Source organism: Felis catus, chromosome E1, assembly GCF_018350175.1.
Source record: "Felis catus isolate Fca126 chromosome E1, F.catus_Fca126_mat1.0, whole genome shotgun sequence".
NCBI lineage: Eukaryota > Metazoa > Chordata > Mammalia > Carnivora > Felidae > Felis > Felis catus.
The window spans coordinates 38,460,316-38,487,521 of record NC_058381.1 but is presented as its reverse complement, the minus strand read 5'-3'; the positions used below and the strand labels follow the sequence as shown (position 1 = coordinate 38,487,521).

The window sequence follows — 27,206 nt, the reverse complement described above, 5'->3', positions numbered from 1 at the left end:
TTTTCAGACACTTCCCAAGATTTGTTTTTATTAAATTTAAGTGCTGTGCCTATAGTTATCTGCTGGAATGGCCTTGGAGGATGTTTGAATAGCATTTTTGAAATGTGGACAGTCTGAGACTGAAGAGCCAGCAGAAATCCACCATTAGTATCCTTGCAGCGAACTACGTAACCTCCAACTTTACAGCAGTTATTTTCAAAGATGTGTTTGCAAAAAGAACATTAAGAAAAAGCCATAACTATGTTAAGAATTTTCACCGAATGCATTGTATTTTAGCCTAGTTCTTCAGTTCCAGTGGCCACAAACTTCTCAGCATTACTCCAAATTTCTCGTTGTGAGGATTTACTTATGGAAGAGATAGGACACACATTCTTTGTGTCGAGTACAAGCTAAACAGCCGGTTTTTACTATGATTACAAAATAGGAACACTACCAATTGTGATACACCTTGGTGCCCTAAATATAATAGCATCCGATGTTCTGACCTCTACAAGTTTACTTTAATTCAAAATCTCCCAGATCAAAAAAATTGGAATTGCGTGAGAAATATTTCTTAAATTTGAGAAAAAGTTAGGAAATGGGAATTAAGTGGATTGGACCGGCTTGGAACGTCATGTCACAAAGAGCCAATATAATTTTTATAGGATAATTTTTCCATCTAGTATCTCAAGAAAGCGTATTATCTTTAATAAAATGTTCGATACCAATATTCTTTGAAGAACCAGTCTTTCAGTAAAGAGATTCCGGGATTTTAATTTACGAACTTCCTTGCCATTTGCAAGCAGAGCCAAGCGCTACCAAACAACAAACACCATACCTAGGAGCAATAACTCTTGAGACGACCGAGAACGAAGGGAAAGCTTGATTGGGTGATTCTCGCGAGAAGTACCACATTCACTATTTTTCGCGATATTTTCGTGCCCAACCCTTTTCCTAGTCTCGCAGGATCACGGTTAATCTCGCGATATTTGGGAAGTTCCGTGGGGAAAATGGCGGCGGCCGGGAGCACCCTTCTCTTCTTGCCGCCGGGGACTTCAGACTGAGCCTTCTTGGGAAGAGTGGGGACGGCTGGTGCCCTGCGTCCCGAAAGCCCGAACCAACTTGGTTCCCTCGTTAGTGGTGGGGGAGGGCTTATCCTCTTGTGTAGGACTCAGGACCTCCCCACCGTCAGGATGAAGGCTCAGGGGGAAACCGAGGGTGAGTGACTTGAGGGGGAAAGCAGGGGGCGGGACACAGCTTTGGGGAGCCAATCTGTGGAAGAAGCTGGGGGGCCTACGCTCCCGAGGTCGTGGAGTCCAGGAGGCGGGATAGGTGTCAGTTTTAGATTCTGACTGTGCCTTCTTTGGCGGTGAAGGACTCTGACTTTGGGGTGATGCGGGCTCCCAACTTCTGTGAAGGTTTCCTGCTTAGCTAGGGGCAATCATTTGGGCCTCAGGACGTTTTTAACCTAGAGTTAATGGAAGACCAGGCGAGTGAATCTATAATTTGCTTACACCTTGTTTTAGAAGGGATGTTTGAATAATGACGTTTAAAAATATAATTATATTATTATGATATAAAGCTGTGTGTCAAATATTGGAGGATGTTTCGGCGTGAGTGAAATGATAGGACCTTAAGATTTTAAAAGCCAGTAGTTCTATAGAATGTCACAGTGGTCAAACCTTGTACTATTGTATATTTGTAAAATGCGTTGAATTTATCGTTTCAATGGCTAGATTAACAACTGCTGAAAAACAACTTTTCTGTTGGAATCTTAGAATCTATAAAGTTTTACATTCTTAACGGCTTCCTTAGTATTTTGGATATAGTTCTGTCAATAAGAATCACTGTATCAGTGTTTATCCATCTTTTCCACTTTGAGCTTTGTTAGATCAGCGGCCTTGCCTTACTCATGGTTGTGTAGTCCCTGACCCAGAACGTGTTTGATTTGAGCGTTTGATTTGAGCATTCGTATAAAGTACTTATCATCAGGCTTCTTAAGGAAAAGGGGGGTGGAGAGTGTATTTTAAAGAAGAGGAAGAAGAAAAGTATATCCTTTGGTGCAGAGGACTGATGAGTGTAAAAGGGAAACTCGAGACAGGAATTTCATGTAGTTTGCTCACTAATGTATCTCCAGCACATAAAATAATGCTTGAATGAGTGAATCTTGGAAGTGGGAATTGCCAACAATGTGTTCAAAACTATATAAACTGGCTGAAACAGTCCTCAAACCAGTTTTCCAGGATATGAGGACATTGGAAGGAGTTTGAATCTTGATTTAGAAAATGCCACTGTCTTAACTCTGATTGCTGACATTGTATTCATCTTTCAATGTCAACATCAACTGTCACTTTTTTTGTAATATCTCCACAACTAATAATGAACTTTTCCTTTTTTGCATTTGAGTAGTAATGTGTTTCTGTTTTTAACAGCATATCTCATTTTGCTGTGTGTCATGGTTATTTCCACTTTAACTTAGGTACACCCCCTCACAGATGTCATCTTGTCGTATTGTGTGTTTTGCATTGCCAGCAGTCTCTAGCACATGTCCTTGCTCGTATTATATTTCAGTAATAATAATTTTTAAAAACCCTCACAGATGTCATCTCAGACATATTGTGTGTGTGCGTTTTTTAAGTTTATTCATTTTTTTTTTTTGAGAGCGCATGAGAGAGAGGCAGAGAATCTCAAGCAGGCTCCATTGTCAGCACAGAGCCAGATGTGGGACTCAGTCTCACAAACCATGAGATCATGACCTGAGCTGAAATCAAGAGTTGGACGCTTAACGGACTGAGCCGCCCAGGCACTCCATATTGCAAGTTTTTGTATTGCCAGTGGTCTCTAATACAGGTCCTTGCTCATACTAGAAGTACACGAATTAGAGGAAGGGTCAGCTATATTTCAAAAGTAAAAATTTAATGAAAATATAAATAAAAACTATATTTCAATAATAAAATAAAAACTATCATTCAATAATAAATGTAATAACATTTCAAAAATAAAAATCAACTAAATTTCAATAATGAAAATTATAATTCAGTAATAAAAATTAAGGGGGTTGGAGAGCATAAGAGCTTTGTTCACTCGCAGGACAGAAACCGAGGTCTTTTCTACCTTTCTCTTACCTCTACCGGAAATTTATCCTTTAGTTGTTGACATATTTCTTATCCATATAGGTTTAGTTTGAAAAATCAAAATGACAAATACAGCCTGTTTTCTTGATAATACATATATATTGATCTATTAGAGTTACATCAAAAAATTTAAAAAGCCTGTATTTCACATTGAAAACCAACTAACCATAGTAAGGCCATGTTCAAATGTATGCTCTACATATATCATGAAATGATTTTGTCACTAAATTGTAGTCCTGATCCTGAAACATGATTAGAGGTGATTCTTGTTTTGGTTTTCATTAAAAGACTGAATAGAAACCAGTTATGTTTTAAGGAGTTCCTTAGACCCCAATTTCTGTTGTCTCGTTAAAAATAAATTATTTGTATGTTTTGAAGTAAATGATATTGAAAAATATTTTAACTGAGTTCTTACCAAGGATGAGGTATGGGGGTTTCTTTTGCAAGAAGAATTGAAATGTCTTGAAAGAGTTTCTAATGATGTTTTCTAATTTGTATCATAGAGTCGGAGAAGCTGAGTAAGATGAGTTCTCTCTTGGAACGGCTACATGCAAAATTTAACCAAAATAGACCTTGGAGTGAAACCATTAAGCTTGTGCGTCAAGTCATGGTGAGGATTATGGTGGTGGATAAAGTGTTGTGCTTAGATAATTACTTAATAAGCTAAGCTCCCCATGTAGACTTTTTCAAACCAATTATTATAGTGTGTCCTCAGTCTTATTTATCACAAAACACCTGAGTACATGGTGCACATCAACTTGAGTCTACCTAAGAAGTTCTGTTTATAAAATTATGCTAATCATGAGCTATAGTACACTGGGGTACTTCAGGCAAAGGTGCTTAGAAATACACCTAGGAGAGAGACATATGATAGACTGATGTAGGGAGACCTTTGTTCTTCACTTGCTATTAAGCTCCTTGAGTCTAATGTGATAGTATTTTCATGTATCTACACTGCTAGTAGAGTTTGCGATTCTTAATAAGCTTCACCTGTTCACTCTGTCAACTACTACTTCTTGAGTCATTTATCAGTATGGGGAGCCCTTAAATGGAAGTTAAGTAGAAGATAAGGGGTAGTGACTGGATGTTAAAAGTTCATTCACGTGATTCCAGTGGTAGTCAAATGATGTAGGAAAACTTTACTTCTGTGATTTGACCTGGGTAATGATGGGGGGGTGGGGCGGGGGTTCACTTTGTGGTAATTCATTCATGGATCTCTTCACTTAAGATTCATATACTTTTCTGTATATATGTTATATACTTCAGTGAAAGTACCCCTTCCTCCCCACCAAGTCTTAATTTGGGTCCATAGTAAGTTCAGTTTAATAGATTTATTAGTGTTTAATGTGATCATATCAGTATAGCTCCAGCAAAATAACTAAATTTGCTGTCAAAAGACCTATATTTGAAGTTCTTAGTAGCTATGTGACTTTGAACAAATTATTTACTGGGTCTCAGTTTTCTTATTTGGAAATAGAGGCACACAATACCAGTTTGCTTTTCCACATAGTTTTATTTTGAGGATTGAGTGAGATAATGGATATTAAAGTGTGGTGTTGCTTAAAGATTTATGTAACTAAATTCGAGAAATATATGTATATCCTTTGGCTGAGGATTATGTACATAAAATATATATGTATATTTTAATGTTTTAAAAAGAAGAATGGCTATTTTTCCTGTCTGAGGATTCAGAGGTTGTCATTTTTATACTACAAGGTAGTCATATTCTAGTTGGAAACATGCTCTGTAAATGATATTGTCATTAGACATCATGAGATAGAGGAATTTGAGATGGCTACTAAGACCCTCTCATGGGGTACCAGTGTCTTGGTTTTTGGGCACCATAGCTTCTACTGTCTACTTCTCACTCTGCAGATTCAGAAACCTAATTTTGTTGGTGTATTAAGACTTTGAAGAGTTTTCAACAACTGACATAGTAACAGAATCTCAGTAGACTAAATGTAAATCAGAATTCCAATTTATTAATCTACCACAGAGAGTTTATCTTTCCAGTTACCAGAATATTGGTTACCATTGTGCAGAGCAACCCCTTATCTATTCAAGATACAAGGGAAGCCAGATTATTAATCAGATGTTTGTTTGTTTCTTAGAACAAAGAGAGATTTAGGACATGGAAAGGCCTGAAAAACTATCTTTGTATCAGAAAGCTGTTCACATTTCTAGAGAATAGAATGTTGTGCAGAGAGGAACTTCTTCTTTGGATAGAGTTAGAAAAACTATGTCAGATCTTTTGTTCTTTGGGAGTCCCTTTTTCTGGACTACATGTTCTGTTTTTTAGAGTTACTCTAATTTTACTAAGGTCTGGTTATATTTCTTAGATTACACAGAAATCACCTTGTTAGGTTTGGGAATTGCCAGATCTCCTGAGCCACCCTATTTAACTGACTAAATTTAGGATGTAGTTACTTCTGCAGGAAGCTGATCTCATTTATTGTATTTGATTCTTCCTAATCTAAAATAAGATCTGGGCATACTTTTTTTCTACCTTCATGTATGTGGATATGGATGTATCCATGTTTATGAACTTTTCCTCCTGTGGAAGGATGGACAGAGTAACAGGAGTCTATAGATTATCAGAGTATGTAGAGAATATAGAGTATATAGACCTATAGCATATAGTCTGAGGATTATCCTGAAATATTACTACTAGGATAAGTCCATTGACCTGAAACACTGTTGGCTCGGTTAATTTCTATCTTGAATGTTTTCCTACTTATTATAGGAGAAGAGGGTTGTGATGAGTTCTGGAGGGCACCAACATTTGGTCAGCTGTCTGGAGACATTGCAGAAAGCTCTCAAAGGTTTGTAAACATGTTTGAAATATGCTTTTTTTTTTTTTTTTTAATGTTTATCTTTGAGAGAGAGCAAGAGGGAGAGGGGCAGAGAGAGGGAGACAGGATCCCAAGTGGGCTCTGCACTGACAGCAGAGAGCCCAATGTGGGGCTTGAACTCACAAACCGGGAGATGATGACCTGAGCCGAAGGCAGAAGCTCAACCAACTGAACCACCCAAGTGCCCCTGAAATATGCTTTCTTAAAATGCCCAGTTTTTATAAAGACTATTTTATACTTACATGAGAAATATAAATTGAGATAGATAAACTTTCTCTGCTAGGTGGTGTTCTTGTTTTCACTATGGAGTTGAGACCACCTCTTAATTTTTTTTTTTTTTTTTTTTTAGTTAATTTTTTCAGAGAGATAGAACAGGGGAGGGGCAGAGAGAGAGGGAGAAAGGTAATCTCAAGCAGGCTCTGCACTGTTAGTGCAGAGCCAGATGTGGGACTCGAACTCATGAACTGTGAGATCATGATGTGAGCTGAAATCAAGAGTCAGATGCTTAACTGACTGACTGAGCCACCCAGGCACCCCAAGATGAGATCTCACCTGAATTTTTGAAACATTTATTTTTGATCCTATTTGGGAGACTGGTAGAGACTCAAAAGATAGTTGATGGAGGGTAAATATAAGGTAGCAAGGGAAAGTTCTTTTTCTTCACATGTTCTCTCTGTCTTTTTTTTTTTAATGTTTATTTTTGGGAGAGAGAGACCGTGCAAGTGGGGGGAGGGACAGAGGGAAACACAGAATCCAAAGCAGGCTTCAGGCTCTGAGCTGTCAGCACAGAGCCCAATGCGAGGCTTGAACAAACAAATTGTAAGATCATGACCCGAGTCAAAGTCAGACTCTTAACTGACTGAGCCACCTAGGCGCCCCCAGTTTCTTTTTATAATGTTTTATTATTTATTTTTGAGAGTGAAAGAGACAGAGCACAAGTAGGGGAGGGGCAGAGAGAGAGAGGGAGACACAGAATCCAAAGCAGGCTCCAGGCTCTGAGCTGTCAACACAGAGCCCAACATGGGACTTGAATTCTTGAACCGTGAGATCATGACCTGAACTGAAGTCAGATCCTTAACTGATTGAGCCATCCAGGCACTCTTCTTCAGATGTTCTCTTCTAATTAACTTGCAATAAGAAAATGGACATTTTAACTCTAAAGGATTTTTACATTGTTATGGACAGTGTTTTCAGGAAAGCAAATAAAATTTAAATCATGAGCTTGAATATTTATGATTATAATTACTACTTCTGTGTATTTTGGGGGAGAAATGAAAGTAAAAAACAGATTTTACTCTGATCCATCACAAATGAACTTGATTCAGCTGAATAGTTCCCCCCCCCCCCCACCCCTTGGGTTTTCTTTGACATCTCAAGTCTGAGAGTAGGTGCCTACAACCTTCATCGCCCCTTCTAATGTTTCCTTTTCTGATGGTTAAGAATCCTTGTTCATCAAAATGTAGAGAATCCCACTTTTGCTTCTTCCAACTCAACGTAGAGTCTCAATGTTAAGAAACTGCTAGCCCTTCCCAATCTGTGGAAATACTATGGTACGTAGAGGCAGAGGCTGTTAACTTTTTAACTGTGGTAAAATATACATAACATTTACCCTTTGAACCATTTAAAATTATAGTTGAGTGGCATTAAGTACATTCACATTGCTACATAACCATCACTACCATTGTCCATCTTCAGGACTTTTTCATCTTCCCAAGCTGAAATCCTGTATTCATTAAACAGTAATTTCTCCTTTCTCCCTCTCCTCAACTCCTTGTAACCATCATTCTAGTTTCTCTCTGTAAGAATTTGTCTACTCTAGATACCTCATGTTAGTGGAATGAAACAGTATTTGTCCTTATGTGACTGACTTTTCACTTAGCATAATGTCTTCAAGTTTCATCCATTTTGTAGCATGTATCAGAATTACCTCTCTGTTAAAAAAAGCTAAATAGTGGTGCCTGAATGGATCAGTCAGTTAAGCATCCGACTCTTGATTTCAGCTCAGGTCATGATCTTACAGTTCATAGGAATGAGCCCCGGGTCAGGCTCTGCACTGATAGTGCAAAACCTCCTTGGGATTCTCTCTCTCCTTCTTTCTCTGATCCTATATTCCAGCTCTCTCAAAATATATTAATAAACATTTTTTTAAAAAGCTAAGTAATATTTTGCATGTGTATACCACATTTTTATTCCTCCATTCATGAATGGACATTTGGGTTTCCACCTTTTGGCTGTAGTGAATAATGGTGCTATGAATATTGAATATTTCTTTATGTTGGTTTTAGTTTTGATGTTAATCTTCCTTATTCTAGCATTAGCAGATACATGTGTCTTTTTGAAGTTAAAGATAACTTGTCCCAAATGAGTAATGCAAAAGGGAGAGGAAAAAGGTCCGATAATTTTTTCAAATAGATCTTTTTTTTTTTAATGTTTATTTATTTTTGAGAGAGAGAGATAGAGCAAGAGCAGGGGAAGGGCAGAAAGAGAGGGAGACAGAATCCGAAGCAGGTTCCAGGCTCTGAGCTGTCAGCACAGAGCCTGATGTGGGGCTTGAATCCACACGCTGCAAGATCATAACCTGAACTGAAGCTGAATGCTAAACTAAGTCATCCAGGCGCTCCAAATAGATCTTTTTTTAAATTTTTTTTTCTTTAACATTTATTCATTGTTGAGAGAGAGAGAGAGAGAGAGAGAGAGAGAGTGTGTGTGAGCAGGGGAGGGGCAGAGAGAGAGGGAGACACAGAATCCGAAGCCAACTCCAGGCCCCGAGCTGTCAGCACAGAAACTGACTTGAGTCTTGAATTCACCAACTACGAGATCATGACCTGAACTGAAGTCAGAGGCTTAACTGAACTGAGCCACACAGGTGCCCCCAAAATAGATCTTTTTAATTTTTTTTAAATGTTTATTTTTGAGAAAGAGTGAGACAGAGCACGAGTGGGTGAGGCGTAGAGAGAGAGGGAGACACAGAATCCGAAGCAGCCTCCAGGCTCTGAGATGTCAGCACAGAGCCTGACGTGGGGCTTGAACCCACAAACGTGGGATCATGACCTGAGCCGAAACCAAGAGTTGATGCTTAACTAACTGAGCCACCCTGGAGCCCCTCAAATAGATCTTTTTAAAGTAAGCTCTGTGCCCAACTGGGGCTCAAAATCACAACCCCAAGATTAAGAGTCGCATGCTCCACCAACTGAGTCAGCCAAGTGCTCCTCAAATGGGTCTTTTTTTTGACCCTTACTATTTAGGTCACAGCTAAGTCTTAACTAATGAACATACAGAAATTCTAAGCATTTGAACTGTTGGATGTAATGGCTTGAATGTGTGGATATACTCCTTAGGATGTTTTGGTTTTTGAAGAATAAAATTTAAGTTATTTGGAGCATTTTGTGATTTCCTTTTTTTTTTTTTACCCTTTCCTAGTAACATCTTTACCAGCAATGACTGACCGTTTGGAGTCTATAGCAAGACAGAATGGGTAAGTAGTCTATCTTAGGCAGAAGTATTTAACTTAGTGTTGACTTTGGGTGGCTTTATTTATGTGTCTTCTATTAATTTTTGTTTTGATTTGTTCCTGCTAGACTGGGCTCTCATCTCAGTGCCAGTGGCACTGAATGTTACATCACGTCAGATATGTTCTATGTGGAAGTGCAGTTAGATCCTGCAGGACAGCTTTGTGATGTAAAAGTGGCTCACCATGGGGAGAATCCTGTGGTATGTGCTGTTGATATTTCACTGGAATCTGTGGGGTTTACTTAGGGACATTAATTTTAAAATGAATTGTTGGGGTTTGAAATAGCCTGGGCTTAGGTTTTTTTCATGAGCCACTGTAGAGATGATGTGATGGGCTGTAATGTAATATCAATAGCTCTAGAATGGAATTTAGAATAACATGGGTCCATCTCTGACATCATCCAAAGGCTTTGACAAGTGGAGACGCTAGAGGAACCCTTTCCATTTCATATCAACAAACATGAGCCGCAATTGAACAATAGGTGCTGGGGATATGGAGATAAATAACTTAAAGTTCTTATCCTCAAAGAGCTAATAATCAAAAAGGACAGATAATCTTGTACATAACTAATGTCTCTGAAAAATCTTGTAATAGAGATGAATGTTTAATGTGTGTAACCAAGACAGTTGAATGTGGACTCCAAGGATGGCATTAAAGAGAGGTCCTACTGTTTTAAACAAACTACTGAAAGTTGATTCCATTATAAACTAGTTCATATACTTTGATCTTGAATTTCCCACCCCAACCCCATGGTTTACCAAGTAGAAAGAAGATGCTTTTTGATATCTTAATATAAGGATCATCTGTAGTTTTAATGTTGTTGTTATAAAGCATGTGCTATTAATAAAAGAGAAAAACTTTTGATGTCTTCAAAGGCCTTAAAGTAGTTTAAAGTTTTAACATGATTTGTTTAATTTCAGAGCTGTCCAGAACTTGTACAGCAACTAAGGTAAGCAAATGATGTTTATGTTCCCTGATACTGGCAGACAATGCTGTTCTTTATAGTTGGGTCTTGAGGCTGGTCAGAAGTTATTATCTTTATCAAAATAAAAGAAAAAATTTACTCTCCTGAGGAACATACTTATTTTCTTAGGTCAAGATTTTTCAGTCTATGTTTGTTCACTTTCAGTATGGACTTAGCTTGGTTTCTCAACTTAGTCTATCCCAGGATTCTGCAACCTTGGTGGTATTGACAGTTTGGATTGGAAAATTCTTTGCTATAGGGGACTGCCTTGTGCAATGTAGGATGTTTAACCACATTCTGGCCCTCCCCCCCCCCCCCCCCCCCCCCCCCCCCCCCCCCCCCGCCACTAGTTGCTAGTAGTAGCTATCTCCTGACCTGTGACAATAAAAAGTATCTCTAGATATTGTTAAATGTTCCCTGGTGGGCAAAATCACTCCTGGTTGAAAACTGATCTAGCCTCAAAAATTCTGTGTGCAACAAAAATAAATAGAAACTAATTATTGAATGAGAGAAGGCTTGAGAGAATTGAGTCTATGTCATGAAAAGAACTTATTTTCACTTTAATTTTGAGAAAAACTGTCTTACATTTAAGGTGTATGTGTGATAAACTCCTATCATAGGAAAAGAACTAGGCTTGAAGAGTTTCTTAGCAGTTAATGGTGTTTCCTTCTGGATTATCCTTTCCCTTTAAATTGAGTGGAAATTTACTTTCTGGGATTTTGAAAAAGTCATTACATCAATTTTATGTTTTAAATATAGCAAAGTTCTCAGATACTACGTGGAAATGTCTTAAGGTGTTAATAGTGAGGAAATAAGTTTTATAGTCGGCCTTTGCAGTAATCATTTTAATGTGTTTCTAGCCAAATGTGCCAAGTTTGAACCACCTTTTAAAAATTGCAATGCAACATAAAAACCTTTTTATAAGTCTAGCAACAGGTGTGTTACCAGAATAGTCCAGAAAGCCAATACTTCTGGTTCTAATCCTGGAGTAGGAGACTGCACCAATTTATGAACTAACTGGTGGTGTTCTAAAGTTAATTTCTAAGCATGTTTTGAAATGGGAACTTCAGAAAGAATATTAGCCCTTGTGTGCAGTTTTTAGTCACTTTGCATAGGTGATAATTTTAAGGTAGAGGGTTTATTTTGCTGCTGTTCTTGTTTGTTTTTACTGTCTTCATGGCATTTTGGGTAGTAAGTGCTCATATTTGCTCAATAAATGCCTGACCAAATATCTGACATTGGTAGGGCAATTTAGCTTTCAAGAAACTTTTTTTTTTCTTTTAAGTTTGAAATAAGATACAGAGAATTAGAGTTGTTGAGTTGTGTTGGATTCCTGAGCCTGCCCACAGAGCCTAATTGACTAAGAATCCAAACCCGAATATTGGGTTCTAGGAAGCAAGGGGTCTAGTTGGGACAGATCTCGTCATAGGAACAATCTCGAATATGTGGCTTGCCTCCATAGTGCTCATCTCCTTTTCTCCAGGCCTCTCATCTCTCTCCTAGTGTTCATTTTCCTCTCTACCCTTAGATTGCCACATGCATGCAAGTATTCTATTTTCCAAATTTATTTGACTTCCATTTCCTCCAATCAAAAGTTTTTTTTTTCCCTCACAACATTCAATCATCTCAGTTACATATTAAGAGGAAAAGAAAGTGATTTATTTATTTATTTATTTATTTATTTATTATTTTTTAATTTTTTAATGTTTATTTATTTTTGAGAGAGAGTGCGAGCCAGGGAGGGGCAGAGAGAGAGGGAGGGAGACACAGAATCCGAAACAGGCTCCAGGCTCTGAGCTGTCAGCACAGAGCCCGATGCGGGGCCCGAACCCACGAACTGTGAGATCATGACCAGAGCTGAAGTCAGACACCCAACCGACTGAGCCACCCAGGCGCCCCAGAAAGTGATTTATTTAAATCAAGTCTCATTATGTAGGAGCAAATTACTGTAATATATGAACTATTAGGTTTTTTTGACTCTTTTGTACTGCTTACAAGTACCTTCTCCAGAAAAATGGGAAGGAGAAAGGGAAACATTTTTTTTTGCTACTTTTTTTTTTCTTTTTTAACCTTAGTTATTTTGAGAGAGAGCACGCGTGTGTGTGCGCGCGCGTGCTGGGAAGGGGCAGAGAGAGAAGGAAAGACAGAATCCCAAGCAGACTCTGCCCAATGCAGGGCTCGAACTCAAAAACTGTGAGATCATGACCTGAGCTGAAATCAAGAGTTGAATGCTTAACTGACTGAGCCTCCCAGGTGCCGCTTGTTTTGCTACTTTTGATTGATGCTAGAAAACTTTGGCTGGGGGCGCCTGGGTGGCGCAGTCGGTTAAGCGTCCGACTTCAGCCAGGTCACGATCTTGCGGTCCGTGAGTTCGAGCCCCATGTCAGGCTCTGGGCTGATGGCTCAGAGCCTGGAGCCTGTTTCCGATTCTGTGTCTCCCTCTCTCTCTGACCCTCCCCCGTTCATGCTCTGTCTCTCTCTGTCCCAAAAATAAATAAACGTTGAAAAAAAAATTAAAAAAAAAAAAAAGAAAACTTTGGCTGGGGGGAAAAAGAGTAAAGCAAATTATTAAAATTAGTTTTATATAGCCATGATTTTTTGGTACTTTGCATTAAGATTGAGTAGTAATTGTGTTTTATTCTCCTCCTTCTTTCCTGAACTCCTTATAGGGAAAAAAATTTTGATGAATTTTCTAAGCACCTTAAGGGTCTTGTTAATCTTTATAACCTTCCAGGGGACAAGTAAGTATTTCTTTATTTTTTTGCTTTTGTTGGAAAAATTCGTATAAATATACTTGTGCTTAAAAATTTGCCGAGTTTTCTGCCCTATCTTATTTGTGATTTCTTCTCCTACTGACAACCTATAGCTTCCAACTTTATATCTTTTGAAGGTATTTTAAATAAATAATATTTGCATTAATGGATATAATGCTAAAAGACATTATAATCTTTGAGATGTCTTCAACATGTTGATTTTTTTTTAGGTTTATTTATTTTGAGAGAGAGAGAGAAAGAGACTGCAAGTGGGGGAGGGGCAGAGAGTGGGGCAGGGGAGAGAATCCCAAGCAGGCTCTGTACTGACAGATGTGGGACTCCAGCTCACGAACTGTGAGATCATGACCTAAACGAAAGTCGAATGCTAGACCAACTGAGCCACCCAGGTGCCCCAACATGATTTTTAGGCTGAAAAGAAATTAGTTGTTGTTGAACTTGCTCATCATTTTTATTTTTAACCTACCTGGGGTTCTGTTAACTAGCTTGGGTCTTTCAAATAGAATTGCCTTCAAGGGAATGTTAATGTGTATGTGTGTGTGTGTGTGTGTGTGTGTGTGTGTGTGTGTGTGTGTGTGTGTGTGTGTGTGTGTGTGTGTGTTTCAACTCTTTAACTCTTGTTCTCTTCATCTACTTTCTAGCAAACTGAAGACTAAAATGTACTTGGCTCTCCAATCCTTAGAACAGGATCTATCTAAAATGGCAGTTATGTATTGGTAAGACTGGCTAAGGTGTCAATTCTGTTGAATTGTACCTTCTGGGTACTTTGTTCTTAAAGCTTTTCATCTAGGGTGTTACTAGGGTCCTCTATCATATATCTTGTCCATCTCATTTTACTTCCCAAATGATCACATTCCATTTTCTGAGTATTGGTATGTCCAAGTTGTTTGTTGGTATTCCATCAGTTTTATTTGAAGACTTGTCAAACCTGGCCTCTGGTCTTATAAATAATAGTCTACTTATAATTTTTGTTCACTGTATTACATACTGGTTTATACTTGTAAGTGATCTCTTCGAAAGTGAAATACAATTGCTCTATGCCCAGTTATAAGAGTCATTAAATTAGTATTGTAAGACTTTTAACAGCTGAATTCATTAATACATTGTGCACTAATACCTTCAGGGCTAAAATACAAGCAAACATAGATCATTTTTCTCACAGGAAAGCAACCAATGCTGGTCCCCTGGATAAGATTCTTCATGGAAGTGTTGGCTATCTTACTCCAAGAAGTGGGGGTATGTGATCCTACGTTGCTTATTTAGAAAATTGTTTAGTTTTAGTTAAGGGGTCATTACTTAAATTTCACTTTGGGATTATAAGCACAGGGAGAAAATTAGCAGTCACTTGTGTATTATTAGATAGTTTCCAAGGTGTCAATGCTTCTTGCCCTCCCCCATTTACATTTTTAAATTGTGAAGTAAATTGTTGGCACTAGAATTAATACTTCTGGTTCCATTATATTTGATAAGTTGCTTTGGAGCATGAATCCTCTTATTTATGAAACTATTTTCTCATGTAGTTTTGTAGAAATGGGAATGTTTTTCTATATTTCTAATTTACCAGATAAATATATAGTGATAAGTGTTATTTTTCATAGGTCATTTAATGAACTTGAAGTACTATGCCTCTCCTTCTGATCTGCTGGATGATAAGACTACATCTCCCATCATTTTGCATGAGAATAATGGTAAGGCTTTAACTGTAAAGCAACTGAAGGTTTTGTTCAGTGTTTAAAAAATATTTAAAATAATTGAACGCCCAAGCCTGTGTGTATTTCCTGGTTTGCCATCCCTACCAAAGTTTGCTGTTTCTCTCAGTTTGCATCTGTAACACACACATGCTCATAAGTATATACATATGTACGTATATACATACATACATACATAATAGTATAAACTTAATAGGTGCTTATGAACAAGTAGGTGAATGAATGAAAAGATATAAACCATTTGTCTTGAAATAATCCCCTTTAAACATTAAAGGTGAAAAAATTACCCGGCTTACTAAAGAATTACAATAATGGATGGTTTTTTTTGTTTTTTGTTTTTTTTAAGTTTATTCATGTTTTTTGAGAGAGAGTGAAAGAGAGAGCATGTGCCTGCGGGGAGAGAATCCTAAACAGGCTCTGCACCGACAGTGCAGACCTCCCAACTCACAAACATGTGAGATCATGACCTGAGCCAAAACCAAGAGTCAGACACTTAACTGACTGAGCCACCCAGGTGCCCCTCTATTTGCTTTTTAATATACTAAAACAAAATGAGAAATGGCCTAATCCCTCATTTGGTTCCCTTATAACTTTAGTCATTGATTATCCTATAATCATAATTCTATTTAAAAGCATTCTGGAGTTGGAGAAAATAAGTAAATGTCGGTAATGTGCCTTTAAGGGGCTCCTGGGTGGCTTAGTCGGTTGAGCATCCAACTCTTGATTTCAGCTTAGGTCCTGGTCCCAGGGTGATGGGATTGAGCCCCATGTCGGGCTCTGCACTGAGCGTGGGAACCTGCTTAAAATTTTCTCTCTCTCTCCTCTCCTCCCTCTGTCCCACTTCTCTCCCCCACTTGCAGTCTCTCAAATAAAAAAAATAAAATAAAAAATTGGGACACCTGGGTGGCTCAGTCCATTAAGCATCTGACTTCAGCTCAGATCATGATCTCTCTGTAAATGAATTTGAGCCCTGCATTGGGCTCTGTGCTGACCACTCAGAACCTGGAACCTGCTTCAAATTCTGTGTCTCCCTCTCTGCCCCTCCCCCGTGCTTGCGTGCACACTCATGCTCTCTCTCTCTCTCTCTCTCTCAGAAATAAACATTAAAAAATTTTGTTTTTAATTTTTTTTCTTTGGAGTATATAGTTTCCTGTATTTTGTTTTATTTACTGACAGAAATACTGGTTATTAGAAGGCAGCTTCTCAAACTTCTAAGTCATACAGGTATTATATTATCTGACAAATTAGGGTTAGCAAATTATGCAGAAGGTAGTTTGTTTTTTTGTTTCTAAGTGTTAAGATCCTTGTAATTTGTGTTACTTTGGAGAATACCCCTTTTCTTTCCTATTCTCAGTTCCTCGATCATTGGGCATGAACGCATCAGTGACAATAGAAGGAACATCTGCTATGTATAAACTTCCAATTGCACCATTAATTATGGGGTCACATCCAGTTGACAACAAATGGTAAGTTAAATATACTTCCAGGGTAGCAAAGTTTATTTTTTCCAACTTCAAGCCTGGTATGAAATAAGTAATACTTTCACTTGGCTCTTCTCTCACTTAACTTTCTAGAGATTGGCTTTTTATTTTCTCTTTTTAATTCCTCTTTTCAATATCTATTTGAATGTTCCTGTCTGAAGTCTGCTTATAGAACACATTGTCTATCCTGACAGAGAAGGAGGAGAACTGTACTAATTCCCTTGGTTTAATGATTGCTTCAGTTTTTTAGGTTATCATGGGATTTATATTGTTTTGGAGTCATATTGGAGTAATAACTAGAGAGCCTGTCTCAGGATAGATGTTTGATTAAGTACGTAAGGGTTAATGAATAGGATGTTTTGGAACTGGGGAAAGAAAGTTGAAAGAGTGAACTATTATTTTTTTTTAACATCTTATTTATTTTTTAATTTTAACTAATCTCTACACCCAATGTGGGGCTCAAACTCACGACCCCAAGATCAAGAGTCGCATGCTCTTCTGACTGAGGCAGGTGTCCCCAAAAGAGTAAAATTAAAAAAAATATATTTGTTTATTTTTGAGAGAGAGAGAGAATAGCAGGGGAAGGACAGAGAAAGAGAGGAGAGAGAGAGAGTCCCAAGCTGGCTCCGCACTGTCAGCAGAGAGCCTGATGCAAGGCTCAAAGTCATGAACTGTGAGATCATGACCTGAGCCAAAGTCTGACAGTTACCTGACTGATCCACCCAGGCATCCCCTGAAAGAGTGAACTTTTTTGATAGGCTTTTGTTAAATGATACGGACATGTCTAAGAACAAATGTTTAGATTTTTTATTTTCGTATCAAGTCAAAATCCAACCATCCCCCCCCCTTTTTTTTTTGAAGGACTCCCTCCTTCTCCTTAATCACCAGTGCCAACAGTGTTGATCTTCCTGCCTGTTTCTTCTTGAAATTTCCCCAGCCAATCCCAGTATCTAGAGCATTTGTTCAGAAACTTCAGAACTGCACAGGTGAGTTTTAAGCATCAGGAGGTAATACTTGTTAAAAGTGTAAAAAACAAACTTCAAATTCAGATTATTTTAGACCTCTTTCAGTCTTGCAGGTCTCAAAAAAGTACTGATGGGTATAAATGTCATGGTGCTGTGTATTAGTAAATGCTTATTAGTAAGTACTTTTTCAATGAATGGATGAATGAAATAGAAGTCACAAAGGGAAAACAGAGCTGTCACCATTTTGATGTTATTGTGATCATTATATTCTTGTTTTTCCAGGAATTCCATTGTTTGAAACTCAACCAACTTATGTACCCCTCTATGAATTAATCACTCAGTTTGAGCTGTCAAAGGACCCTGACCCCATACCTTTGAATCACAACATGCGATTTTATGCTGTAAGTAAGGCTTATAGATTGTTGTAGGTTATGTTTGAACCCAGGATCAGAATCTTCCTTTATAGGAATACTGAGGTCAGAAACATATCTTTTGGACTACTGGGCCATTTTCTAGTTCCTCATTCAGGCAGGAAATCACAGAAATTTCTGAAACATACTGAAGAAAGAGAGCATGAGCTTCCAAGTCAGGATATAACTGTACATTTCATGGCCAAAATTTCAGATGAAAGTCTCATAATGGTATCCTGAACTTTTACAAGCTTTTAAGTAGATGTTAAGAATTTTTTTTCTTTTTAATTTATTTAGAGAGACAGCAAGTATGTGCAAGTGGGGGAGGGGCAGAGAGGGAGAGAGAATCCCAAGCAGGCTCTGTGCTTGTCAGCACAGAGCCCAATATGGGGCTCCAAACCCATCAACCATGAGATCATGTCCTAGACTGAAGTCAGTCACTTAACCAACTGAGCCACCCAGGCACCCCAGATGTTAACAATTCTTAATGTTTAATTCTTTCAAGTGTCATGACGTGAAAAGATCCTTCAAGTACATGCAAAGAAAGTCCTGGAATGAATAAATTAAGGAAGGTTCCAAAACCTCATCTGGACTTGAATTTATTTGAATGTTTGATGATAGTCTAGACTAAAGTAGTAGTTCCCAAATTCTGACTGCATTAAATTATATAAGGTGTTTTATTTAAAATATAGATTTTGCACTTAGAATTCAGGAACCTTTTTTAAACAGATTTCTGAGGTAATTTTTTTTAGCTAGGTTAGGAAACCACTAGCAGAACATTTACAAAAAAGAGGTCTTTTCAGCCAAGTAATTGATAACATCAGCTGACCAAATAATTCACTGTGGAGTTTTATTATTCACTAAGGAATTGCGGCTGATTTTTGAGAAGTGGGTTGTTCCCCCCCCCCCCCCCCCATGCTTCTGTGGTTGAAGCATGATGGGTGAATAAATAGCATTCATTTCTTTTGTTCTTTTTGCCCAGGCTCTTCCAGGTCAGCAGCATTGCTATTTCCTCAACAAGGATGCTCCTCTTCCAGATGGCAGAAGTCTACAGGGAACCTTAGTTAGCAAAATCACCTTTCAGCACCCTGGCCGAGTTCCTCTGATCCTCAATCTGATCAGACATCAAGTGGCCTATAACACCCTAATAGGAAGTTGTGTCAAAAGAACTATTCTGAAAGAAGGTACTACTTTTCCTTTTGATATAGTTACTGGCAAATGGAAACTTGATTACTCTTGTGGTTCTCTAAATTGGTGGCCTATTATATTCCCTGTAGAACTTTTAAAACTGGTTTCCGTTCCCAAGTAAATTGATATAGAACTCAGTGGTAGGAGTTGGGAATCTAGTTTAAGCTCCACAAATAGTTATGATAGAACTCATCAATAAATTGGCATTTGGAAACCACTAGTTGTTTGTAATGAATTTATTCTTTCTCTGCATACAGTGATATAATTGGGTACCTACGAGCCTGAATCTTATAGCAGATATGTAAGGTAGAACTTGGGACACTATAGGAAGAGATGACTTCTTCCTCCCCACCTCTTTTTTTAAAGCAATCTCTACATTCCATATGGGGCTTTAATTCACAACCCTGAAATCAAGAGTCGCATGTGCTGCCAGGCATCCCAGAGACGATTTCTTGATATCTAAATCAAGGTTGTTTAGGACAATGCTTCCCAGCTTTTAGTCCTGCCTGAATATATTTCATCTCCCCATTCTTTGGGGAACTTAAGCTTAAAAGGGGTAAGACCTGTGCCCTTTGCTTTTTCTCCCAGGATTCTGAATGCTGATATTTTTCAAATGCAGTTTGCTATTAGAAAACTGCATCCTACTATCCCTGAAAAGAATTTTGGCTGCTCTAGTTAACCACAGTTAACTTTTTACCTTAGTTGTAAAGCACTTCACAAATAGAAATGTATCAGTGCAAGTGGTAGGCAAAAAGAAACAGGGAAGTTAAATCAGGAGATAGCATTTTTGAGAATAAGAACTGGTTTAAAATGAGAAATTTTAGAGTAATGGCACTGACCACATGCAAGTGTGCTTATGACCCTTCTATGTCATGTATTTGAATCCTGGGAGAATTCTCCAGATGGTTTCAGGACATCTGGATATTAGTTTTCGTAAGATAGTTACAAAGTTAGTCCTGCAGAGATGCATATGCTTTTTTCCAAGAAAGTACATGATCCTTATCTCTGGGCTGCCAGCATGTTTGGCTTAAGAACCTATGATGATAGTTACATACGTGTATTTGGCATAACTATCATTTTACATGATAGCCCCTAGATCCCTGCTTACCAAACTATGGGTTGCATAGCTAACATCTGCAAACACTGATAGCAGGGTTTATTATAGTGGTTCTGGATATCTGCTTATCACAAAGAATGAAAAACTCTTCTTGGCCAGTTTCTTTTCAGAATTCACTTTCAAGGCAAGGTGTTTATATCTGTCAAGGTCTCCAGTAATTTAGGGATCAAATGGCTTTCATTTTAGAAAATGGAAGTTTAGTTGCTTGTTTTGGAGTATTTATAACATAAGCTGGCATAGTCCTTGGAATCTGATTCCTTCTATCACCTCTGAATGATGTTGTAAGTTTTGTGTGTTAAAAAATGTGTGGGATTTAGTTTCTAAGGAGACAGAATTTCTGTATACTTAGGGATTAGTATTTACTTGTATCTAATATTTGGTTGATTATTTTATGATCCTTTTCTTTGCTTTTTAGATTCTCCTGGGCTCCTCCAATTTGAAGTGTGTCCCCTCTCAGAGTCCCGTTTCAGCGTATCTTTTCAGCACCCTGTGAATGACTCCCTGGTGTGTGGTGAGTTGTGAGGGGGCTAGCACTTCTCTTAGGGCAGTGGTTTGGTCCCTTTATCTTCTTTTTGAAAAATCAGAAGCTGAGTCTCTCTCAAATACCTCCTATGTATTTTGTCTTTCAGTGGTTATGGATGTACAGGACTCAACACATGTGAGCTGTAAACTGTACAAGGGGCTGTCAGATGCACTCATCTGCACAGATGACTTCATTGCCAAAGTTGTTCAAAGGTAGCACTGGCCCTTTTCCTTCAGAGTCCCATTAAGAGGAGTATAAGGAGTGCTGTTTTCAGTATTAGATTGAACTGGAAATTTAGGAGGAGAGCATATAGTCACTGCTTTGAATTCACCTTCCTCTGCTTTAGGATTCAAAAGCAATGTGAGCTTTGGTGTTTTAAATATTATGAGAGTAATAGGAAGTAAGGTAGGTAACTTTAGGCCCAGTGTTAGGGTTCTTTTAGGAGGGGGAGAGCTGAAATAAGATGTAGATTTTTTTTTCACTTACCTTTTGTTTCACTTTTTAACATATGTAATATGTTAAATGGTGGCATGTGGGAAGATACTTAAGGCAGTCAGCTTCCCAGAAACATTAGTATGTAATTTTGAGATTTTTCTGGAGTAGGTACTTGTGGCTTATTTTGTAAGTAAATCCTACTGGAACGCAGCCATGTCTGTTCATTTACGTATTGTCTGTGGTGCCTTTTAAGTTCAGATGGCAGAACAGCTGGACAGAAACCATATGATCTTCAAAAGCCTAAAATATTACTATCTGGTCTTTTAAGAAAGGTTGTTAAAATGTTCTGGAGCAAAGTGTTTTCAAAAATATGTTTATAAATTTACCTGTAAGATAAAAACTACTTTCAAATAAACAAGATTTTATACCAATAATAGCATTTTTCACAGTATAGTGTTGGGATGATCTAAGCCATTAAAGCTTAGAACTTGATGGGTCAAGAAATTTTTCTAGTGGTTCATTAAGATAAATAGCAATCTCATTAGTCACATGTGAAGCCCTAAAAGGAGGGCATTTTCTTACCAAGTTCATTATCAGTTTTCTTTTAGTTCAGTATGATATCTAATTTGGACTCTGTTTATGGTTGGTTGGTTTTTGTTAGTGCTTCAGAAGAGGTTGAGATTGCTTACTAATACAGGTTCTTATTTTATCAAGTTTATTTTTTTGAGAAAGGGTGTGCGTGCGAGCGGGGGAGGGGCAGAGAGAGAAAATCTTAAGCAGGCTATGTGCAGTCAGTGCAGAGCCCATTGTGGGGCTCAGTCTCATGAACTGTGAGGTCATGACCTGAGCCGAAATCAAGAGTTGGATGCCTCACAGACTGAGCCACCCAGGCGCCCCCAGATTCTTTTTAGAATGAATTTGCTCAAAGCTCTGGCATTTTATAGAACTACTCCTGCCTTTTGGGTTACTTGCCTTACCTGAAAATTGCTTAATGCAAACTTTTGATGGCATGTCTGAAACTCAGGCAGAATTAAAGCCTGTTCTCCCAAATAAAAATTGTTTTCATTCAGCAGCTAGTACATTGGTAACTTTGTTTTTTCCATCTTTTCTTACAGATGTATGTCCATCCCTGTGACGATGAGGGCTATTCGGAGGAAAGCTGAAACCATTCAGGCCGACACCCCAGCACTGTCCCTCATTGCAGAGACAGTTGAAGACATGGTGAAAAAGAACCTGCCCCCGGCTAGCAGCCCAGGGTATGGCATGACCACAGGCAACAACCCAATGAGTGGTACCACTACACCAACCAACACCTTTCCGGGGGGTCCCATTACCACCTTGTTTAATATGAGCATGAGCATCAAAGATCGGCATGAGTCGGTGGGCCATGGGGAGGACTTCAGCAAGGTGTCTCAGAACCCAATTCTTACCAGTTTGTTGCAAATCACAGGGAACGGGGGGTCTACCATTGGCTCGAGTCCGACCCCTCCTCATCACACGCCGCCACCTGTCTCTTCGATGGCCGGCAACACCAAGAACCACCCGATGCTCATGAACCTTCTTAAAGATAATCCTGCCCAGGATTTCTCAACCCTTTATGGAAGCAGCCCTTTAGAAAGGCAGAACTCTTCTTCCGGCTCACCCCGGATGGAAATATGCCCGGGAAGCAACAAGACAAAGAAGAAGAAGTCATCAAGATTACCACCTGACAAACCCAAGCACCAGACTGAAGATGACTTTCAGAGGGAGCTATTTTCAATGGATGTTGACTCACAGAACCCTATCTTTGATGTCAACATGACAGCAGACACGCTGGATACACCACACATCACTCCAGCTCCAAGCCAGTGCAGTACTCCCCCAACAACTTACCCACAACCAGTACCTCACCCCCAGCCCAGTATTCAAAGGATGGTCCGACTATCCAGTTCAGACAGCATTGGCCCAGATGTAACTGATATCCTTTCAGACATTGCGGAAGAAGCCTCTAAGCTTCCCAGCACTAGTGACGATTGCCCACCCATTGGCACCCCTGTTCGAGATTCTTCAAGCTCTGGGCATTCTCAGAGTGCCCTCTTTGACCCTGATGTCTTTCAAACCAATAATAATGAAAATCCATACACAGATCCAGCTGACCTAATTGCAGATGCTGCTGGAAGCCCCAGTAGTGACTCTCCTACCAATCATTTTTTTCCTGATGGAGTAGATTTTAATCCTGATTTGTTGAACAGCCAGAGCCAAAGTGGTTTTGGAGAAGAATATTTTGACGAAAGTAGCCAAAGCGGAGATAATGATGACTTCAAAGGATTTGCATCTCAGGCACTAAATACTTTGGGGGTGCCAATGCTTGGAGGTGATAATGGGGAGACTAAGTTTAAAGGCAATAGCCAAGCTGACACAGTTGATTTCAGTATTATAGCAGTGGCTGGTAAGGCTTTGGGTCCTACAGATCTCATGGAGCATCACAGTGGTAGCCAGAGTCCTTTATTGACTACTGGGGACTTAGGGAAAGAAAAGACTCAAAAGCGAGTAAAGGAAGGCAATGGCAGCAGTAATAGTAGTCTGTCAGGGCCAGGATTAGATAGCAAACCAGGGAAGCGCAGCCGGACCCCTTCTAACGATGGTAAAAGCAAAGATAAGCCTCCAAAGCGAAAGAAGGCAGACACTGAGGGAAAGTCTCCATCTCACAGTTCTTCTAACCGACCTTTCACCCCACCTACCAGTACAGGTGGATCCAAATCTCCAGGCAGTTCAGGAAGATCGCAGACTCCCCCGGGTGTTGCCACACCACCTATTCCCAAGATCACTATTCAGATTCCTAAAGGCACCGTGATGGTGGGCAAGCCCTCCTCCCATAGTCAGTATACCAGCAGTGGCTCTGTGTCTTCCTCAGGCAGTAAAAGCCACCATAGCCATTCTTCCTCCTCTTCTTCCTCATCTTCTGCTTCCAACTCAGGCAAGATGAAAAGCAGTAAATCAGAAGGTTCTTCAAGTTCCAAGTTAAGTAGCAGTGTATATTCTAGCCAAGGGTCTACTGGATCTAGCCAGTCTAAAAATTCATCCCAGTCTGGGGGGAAGCCAGGCTCCTCTCCCATTACCAAGCATGGACTGAGCAGTGGCTCCAGCAGCACTAAAATGAAACCTCAAGGGAAGCCATCTTCACTTATGAATCCCTCTTTAAGTAAACCAAACATATCCCCTTCTCATTCAAGGCCGCCTGGAGGCTCTGATAAGCTTGCCTCTCCAATGAAGCCTGTCCCTGGGACTCCCCCATCTTCTAAAGCCAAGTCCCCCATCAGTTCAGGTTCTGGTGGTTCTCATTTGTCTGGAACTAGTTCAGGCACTGGCATGAAGTCATCTTCAGGGTTAGGATCCTCAGGCTCATTGTCTCAGAAAACTCCCCCATCATCTAATTCTTGTACAGCATCTTCCTCTTCCTTTTCTTCAAGTGGCTCTTCCATGTCCTCCTCTCAGAACCAGCATGGGAGTTCCAAAGGGAAATCCCCCAGCAGAAATAAGAAGCCGTCCTTAACAGCTGTCATAGATAAACTGAAGCATGGGGTTGTCACGAGTGGCCCTGGAGGTGAAGACCCAATGGATGGCCAGATGGGGGTGAGCACAAATTCTTCTAGCCATCCTATGTCCTCCAAACATAACATGTCAGGAGGAGAGTTCCAGGGTAAGCGTGAGAAAAGTGATAAAGAAAAATCCAAGGTTTCCACCTCGGGGAGCTCAGTGGATTCGTCTAAGAAGACCTCAGAGTCAAAAAATGTGGGGAGCACAGGTGTGGCAAAAATTATCATCAGCAAGCATGATGGGGGTTCCCCCAGCATTAAAGCCAAAGTGACTTTGCAGAAACCTGGGGAAAGTAGTGGAGAGGGGCTCAGGCCTCAGATGGCCTCTTCCAAAAACTATGGCTCTCCACTCATCAGTGGTTCCACTCCAAAGCATGAGCGTGGCTCTCCTAGCCATAGTAAGTCACCAGCATATACTCCCCAGAATCTGGACAGTGAAAGTGAGTCAGGCTCCTCCATAGCGGAGAAATCTTATCAGAACAGTCCCAGCTCAGATGATGGTATCCGACCACTTCCAGAATACAGCACAGAAAAGCATAAGAAGCACAAAAAAGAAAAGAAGAAAGTAAAAGACAAAGATCGAGACCGGGACCGGGACAAAGACCGAGACAAGAAAAAATCTCATAGTCTCAAGCCAGAGAGTTGGTCTAAATCACCCATCTCTTCAGACCAGTCCTTGTCTATGACAAGTAACACAATTTTATCTACAGACAGGCCCTCAAGGCTCAGCCCTGACTTTATGATTGGGGAGGAAGATGACGATCTTATGGATGTGGCCCTGATTGGCAATTAGGAACCTTTTTAAGACAAAAGTGGCCAGAGAAAAACTAAGTATATAGGCAAACCACCAAAAGGGGTGAGTTAGGCAGGTCTGATTTTGTGTTTAAGAATCTTAAATGGCATGGTTTTGACACCGAGCTGGGTGAATTTAGAAAGGCATAGCCAGACCCAACTAAAGAGACCATAGGGTTTGATTCTGGTTACCAAGAATCACTTTTTCTTTTGCCAGATAAAAGGAAAAAAAAAAGTTAAAATACTTGCTTATGAAAGGGAGGGGGTGGGTGGGGCATAAGGAGAGGGAAGGGTGGGAAACAGTTTTGTGGGAAATATTCATATATATTTTTTTTCCCCTTTTTCCATTTTTAGGCCATGTTTTAACTCATTTTAGTGCATGTATTTGAAGGGCTGGGCAGCAAATGAAAAAGCAATACATTCCTTGATGCATTTGCATGAAGGTTGTTCACTTTGTTTGGGTAGTTGTCCATTTGAGGCATGGGCAAATGAAGGACTTTGGTCATTTTGGACACTTAAGTAATGTTTGGTGTCTGTTTCTTAGGAGTGATTGGGGGAGGGAAGATAATTTTAGCTATTTATTCATAATATTTTAATCCTTTATCTGTTTGTCTTTATACAGTGTTTCTAATTCTATAAGGTTCAGGGTTCAAAGTGAGGGGAGGTGGAAAAGCAAGGCTTATTTGGTGGTAGGGAGCCTGTAGCTTGTGCTGGTACTGTACCATCAAGCCCATGCAGATTAGAGCCCACCTTTGGAGTTAAGTAGAAAAAACCAAAATGGTATTTTTGTTTTAGGAGATTTATCATAGGGTTCAGACATCATAGGAATATTAGGAATTACCTCCCTGTGGAGGTATTGATTTATAGTCTTGTTTTTCTTTTAAAAAGGCTGGGCTGGTTTTTTGGGATATAAACATGTTTTCAGATGTAGTAAGGTTTAATGTGGTACAGCCTCCCTGACCCAGTGGCATGAAAACCATTACAGAATTAATAGTTCTCCTATTTCCACAATGTGCCAAAAGTCCACATCCCAGCATTTTGTTTGTTGGAGAACTGATGCCATTCCTGAGAGCTGGGCTCCTTGTTTCTCTTTATCGTAAGGAGAAGGAGTCCAGACTTTAATCACTCCACTGTATGCTCCCTTAGATAAAACAGAAAAAATTTGCAGCCATAGTTCACTTAAAACAATTTCAAGCTCACTTGAAAGTAATGGGGGCCTGGAATGCTAGGTGGGCATGAAGATAAACCCTTGCTACTATGTAGCAACAAAATTGGACCTTTTTGGAGGAATAGGTCTGAGTCTGGATTCTGGGGGACATCAATAAGAAGCCCTTCTCATAAATATAGAAATCCAGGAGACCACATGAAGTGCAACACAAGTTCTCAGTATTTGGAGGGTCCTCTCAAAATTCTGCGGCCTTACTTTGATTTTGACACCTGCACTGTGCCATTCCTGATGATTCCATTCAGGATCTGTATCAGCAGGACGGGGCACGGTCCCCAGCACAACTCTTCTGGATTAAAAAAGAAAAAAAAAAAAAGCCAGGTGATTCATTTGTGTGTGTGTGTGATAAACGGAGTGACTTCATCAGATAATGAAGAAGATTTCTATATTCAGCTCTTTCTGCAGGTTGGAGTTAGCATAGAGTTGGAAAATCAGCTTTGGCGTTCTTTCCTGACTGTCTCTGATTTCCTCTAGTGTTCTCCCTTTTCTGGTCATCAGCTCTCAACAACTCTGCCACTTTTGTGTCCCAAGGTAATAAGAAGTAGGAAACGAAACATTGCAAAGTGGAGCAAGAA

General features: G+C 39.4%; 1 protein-coding gene across 3 annotated transcripts; it reads left to right on the top strand.

Annotated features, from left to right (window-relative positions):
* Positions 1-964: 964 nt before the first annotated feature.
* Positions 965-25,925, top strand: MED1 (mediator complex subunit 1). Of its 3 annotated transcripts, XM_003996775.5 has the most exons (17): positions 965-1,197; positions 3,617-3,723; positions 5,857-5,935; positions 9,386-9,440; positions 9,544-9,676; positions 10,397-10,425; positions 13,110-13,181; positions 13,853-13,927; positions 14,374-14,447; positions 14,810-14,899; positions 16,275-16,386; positions 17,263-17,387; positions 17,649-17,767; positions 18,759-18,960; positions 20,497-20,592; positions 20,711-20,816; positions 22,155-25,925. In XM_003996775.5, the coding sequence occupies exons 1-17, from the start codon at positions 1,173-1,175 to the stop codon at positions 25,405-25,407; spliced, it is 4,752 nt and encodes a 1,583-aa protein (XP_003996824.1). In that variant the 5' UTR covers positions 965-1,172; the 3' UTR covers positions 25,408-25,925. The 3 variants fall into 3 exon arrangements, with proteins under 3 accessions (XP_003996824.1, XP_023099411.1, XP_023099412.1); XM_023243643.2 differs by lacking the exons at positions 965-1,197; positions 3,617-3,723; positions 9,544-9,676 and having other exon boundaries at positions 5,856-5,935; XM_023243644.2 differs by lacking the exons at positions 965-1,197; positions 3,617-3,723; positions 5,857-5,935; positions 9,386-9,440; positions 9,544-9,676 and adding an exon at positions 9,707-9,957.
* The last annotated feature ends 1,281 nt before the right edge of the window (positions 25,926-27,206 follow it).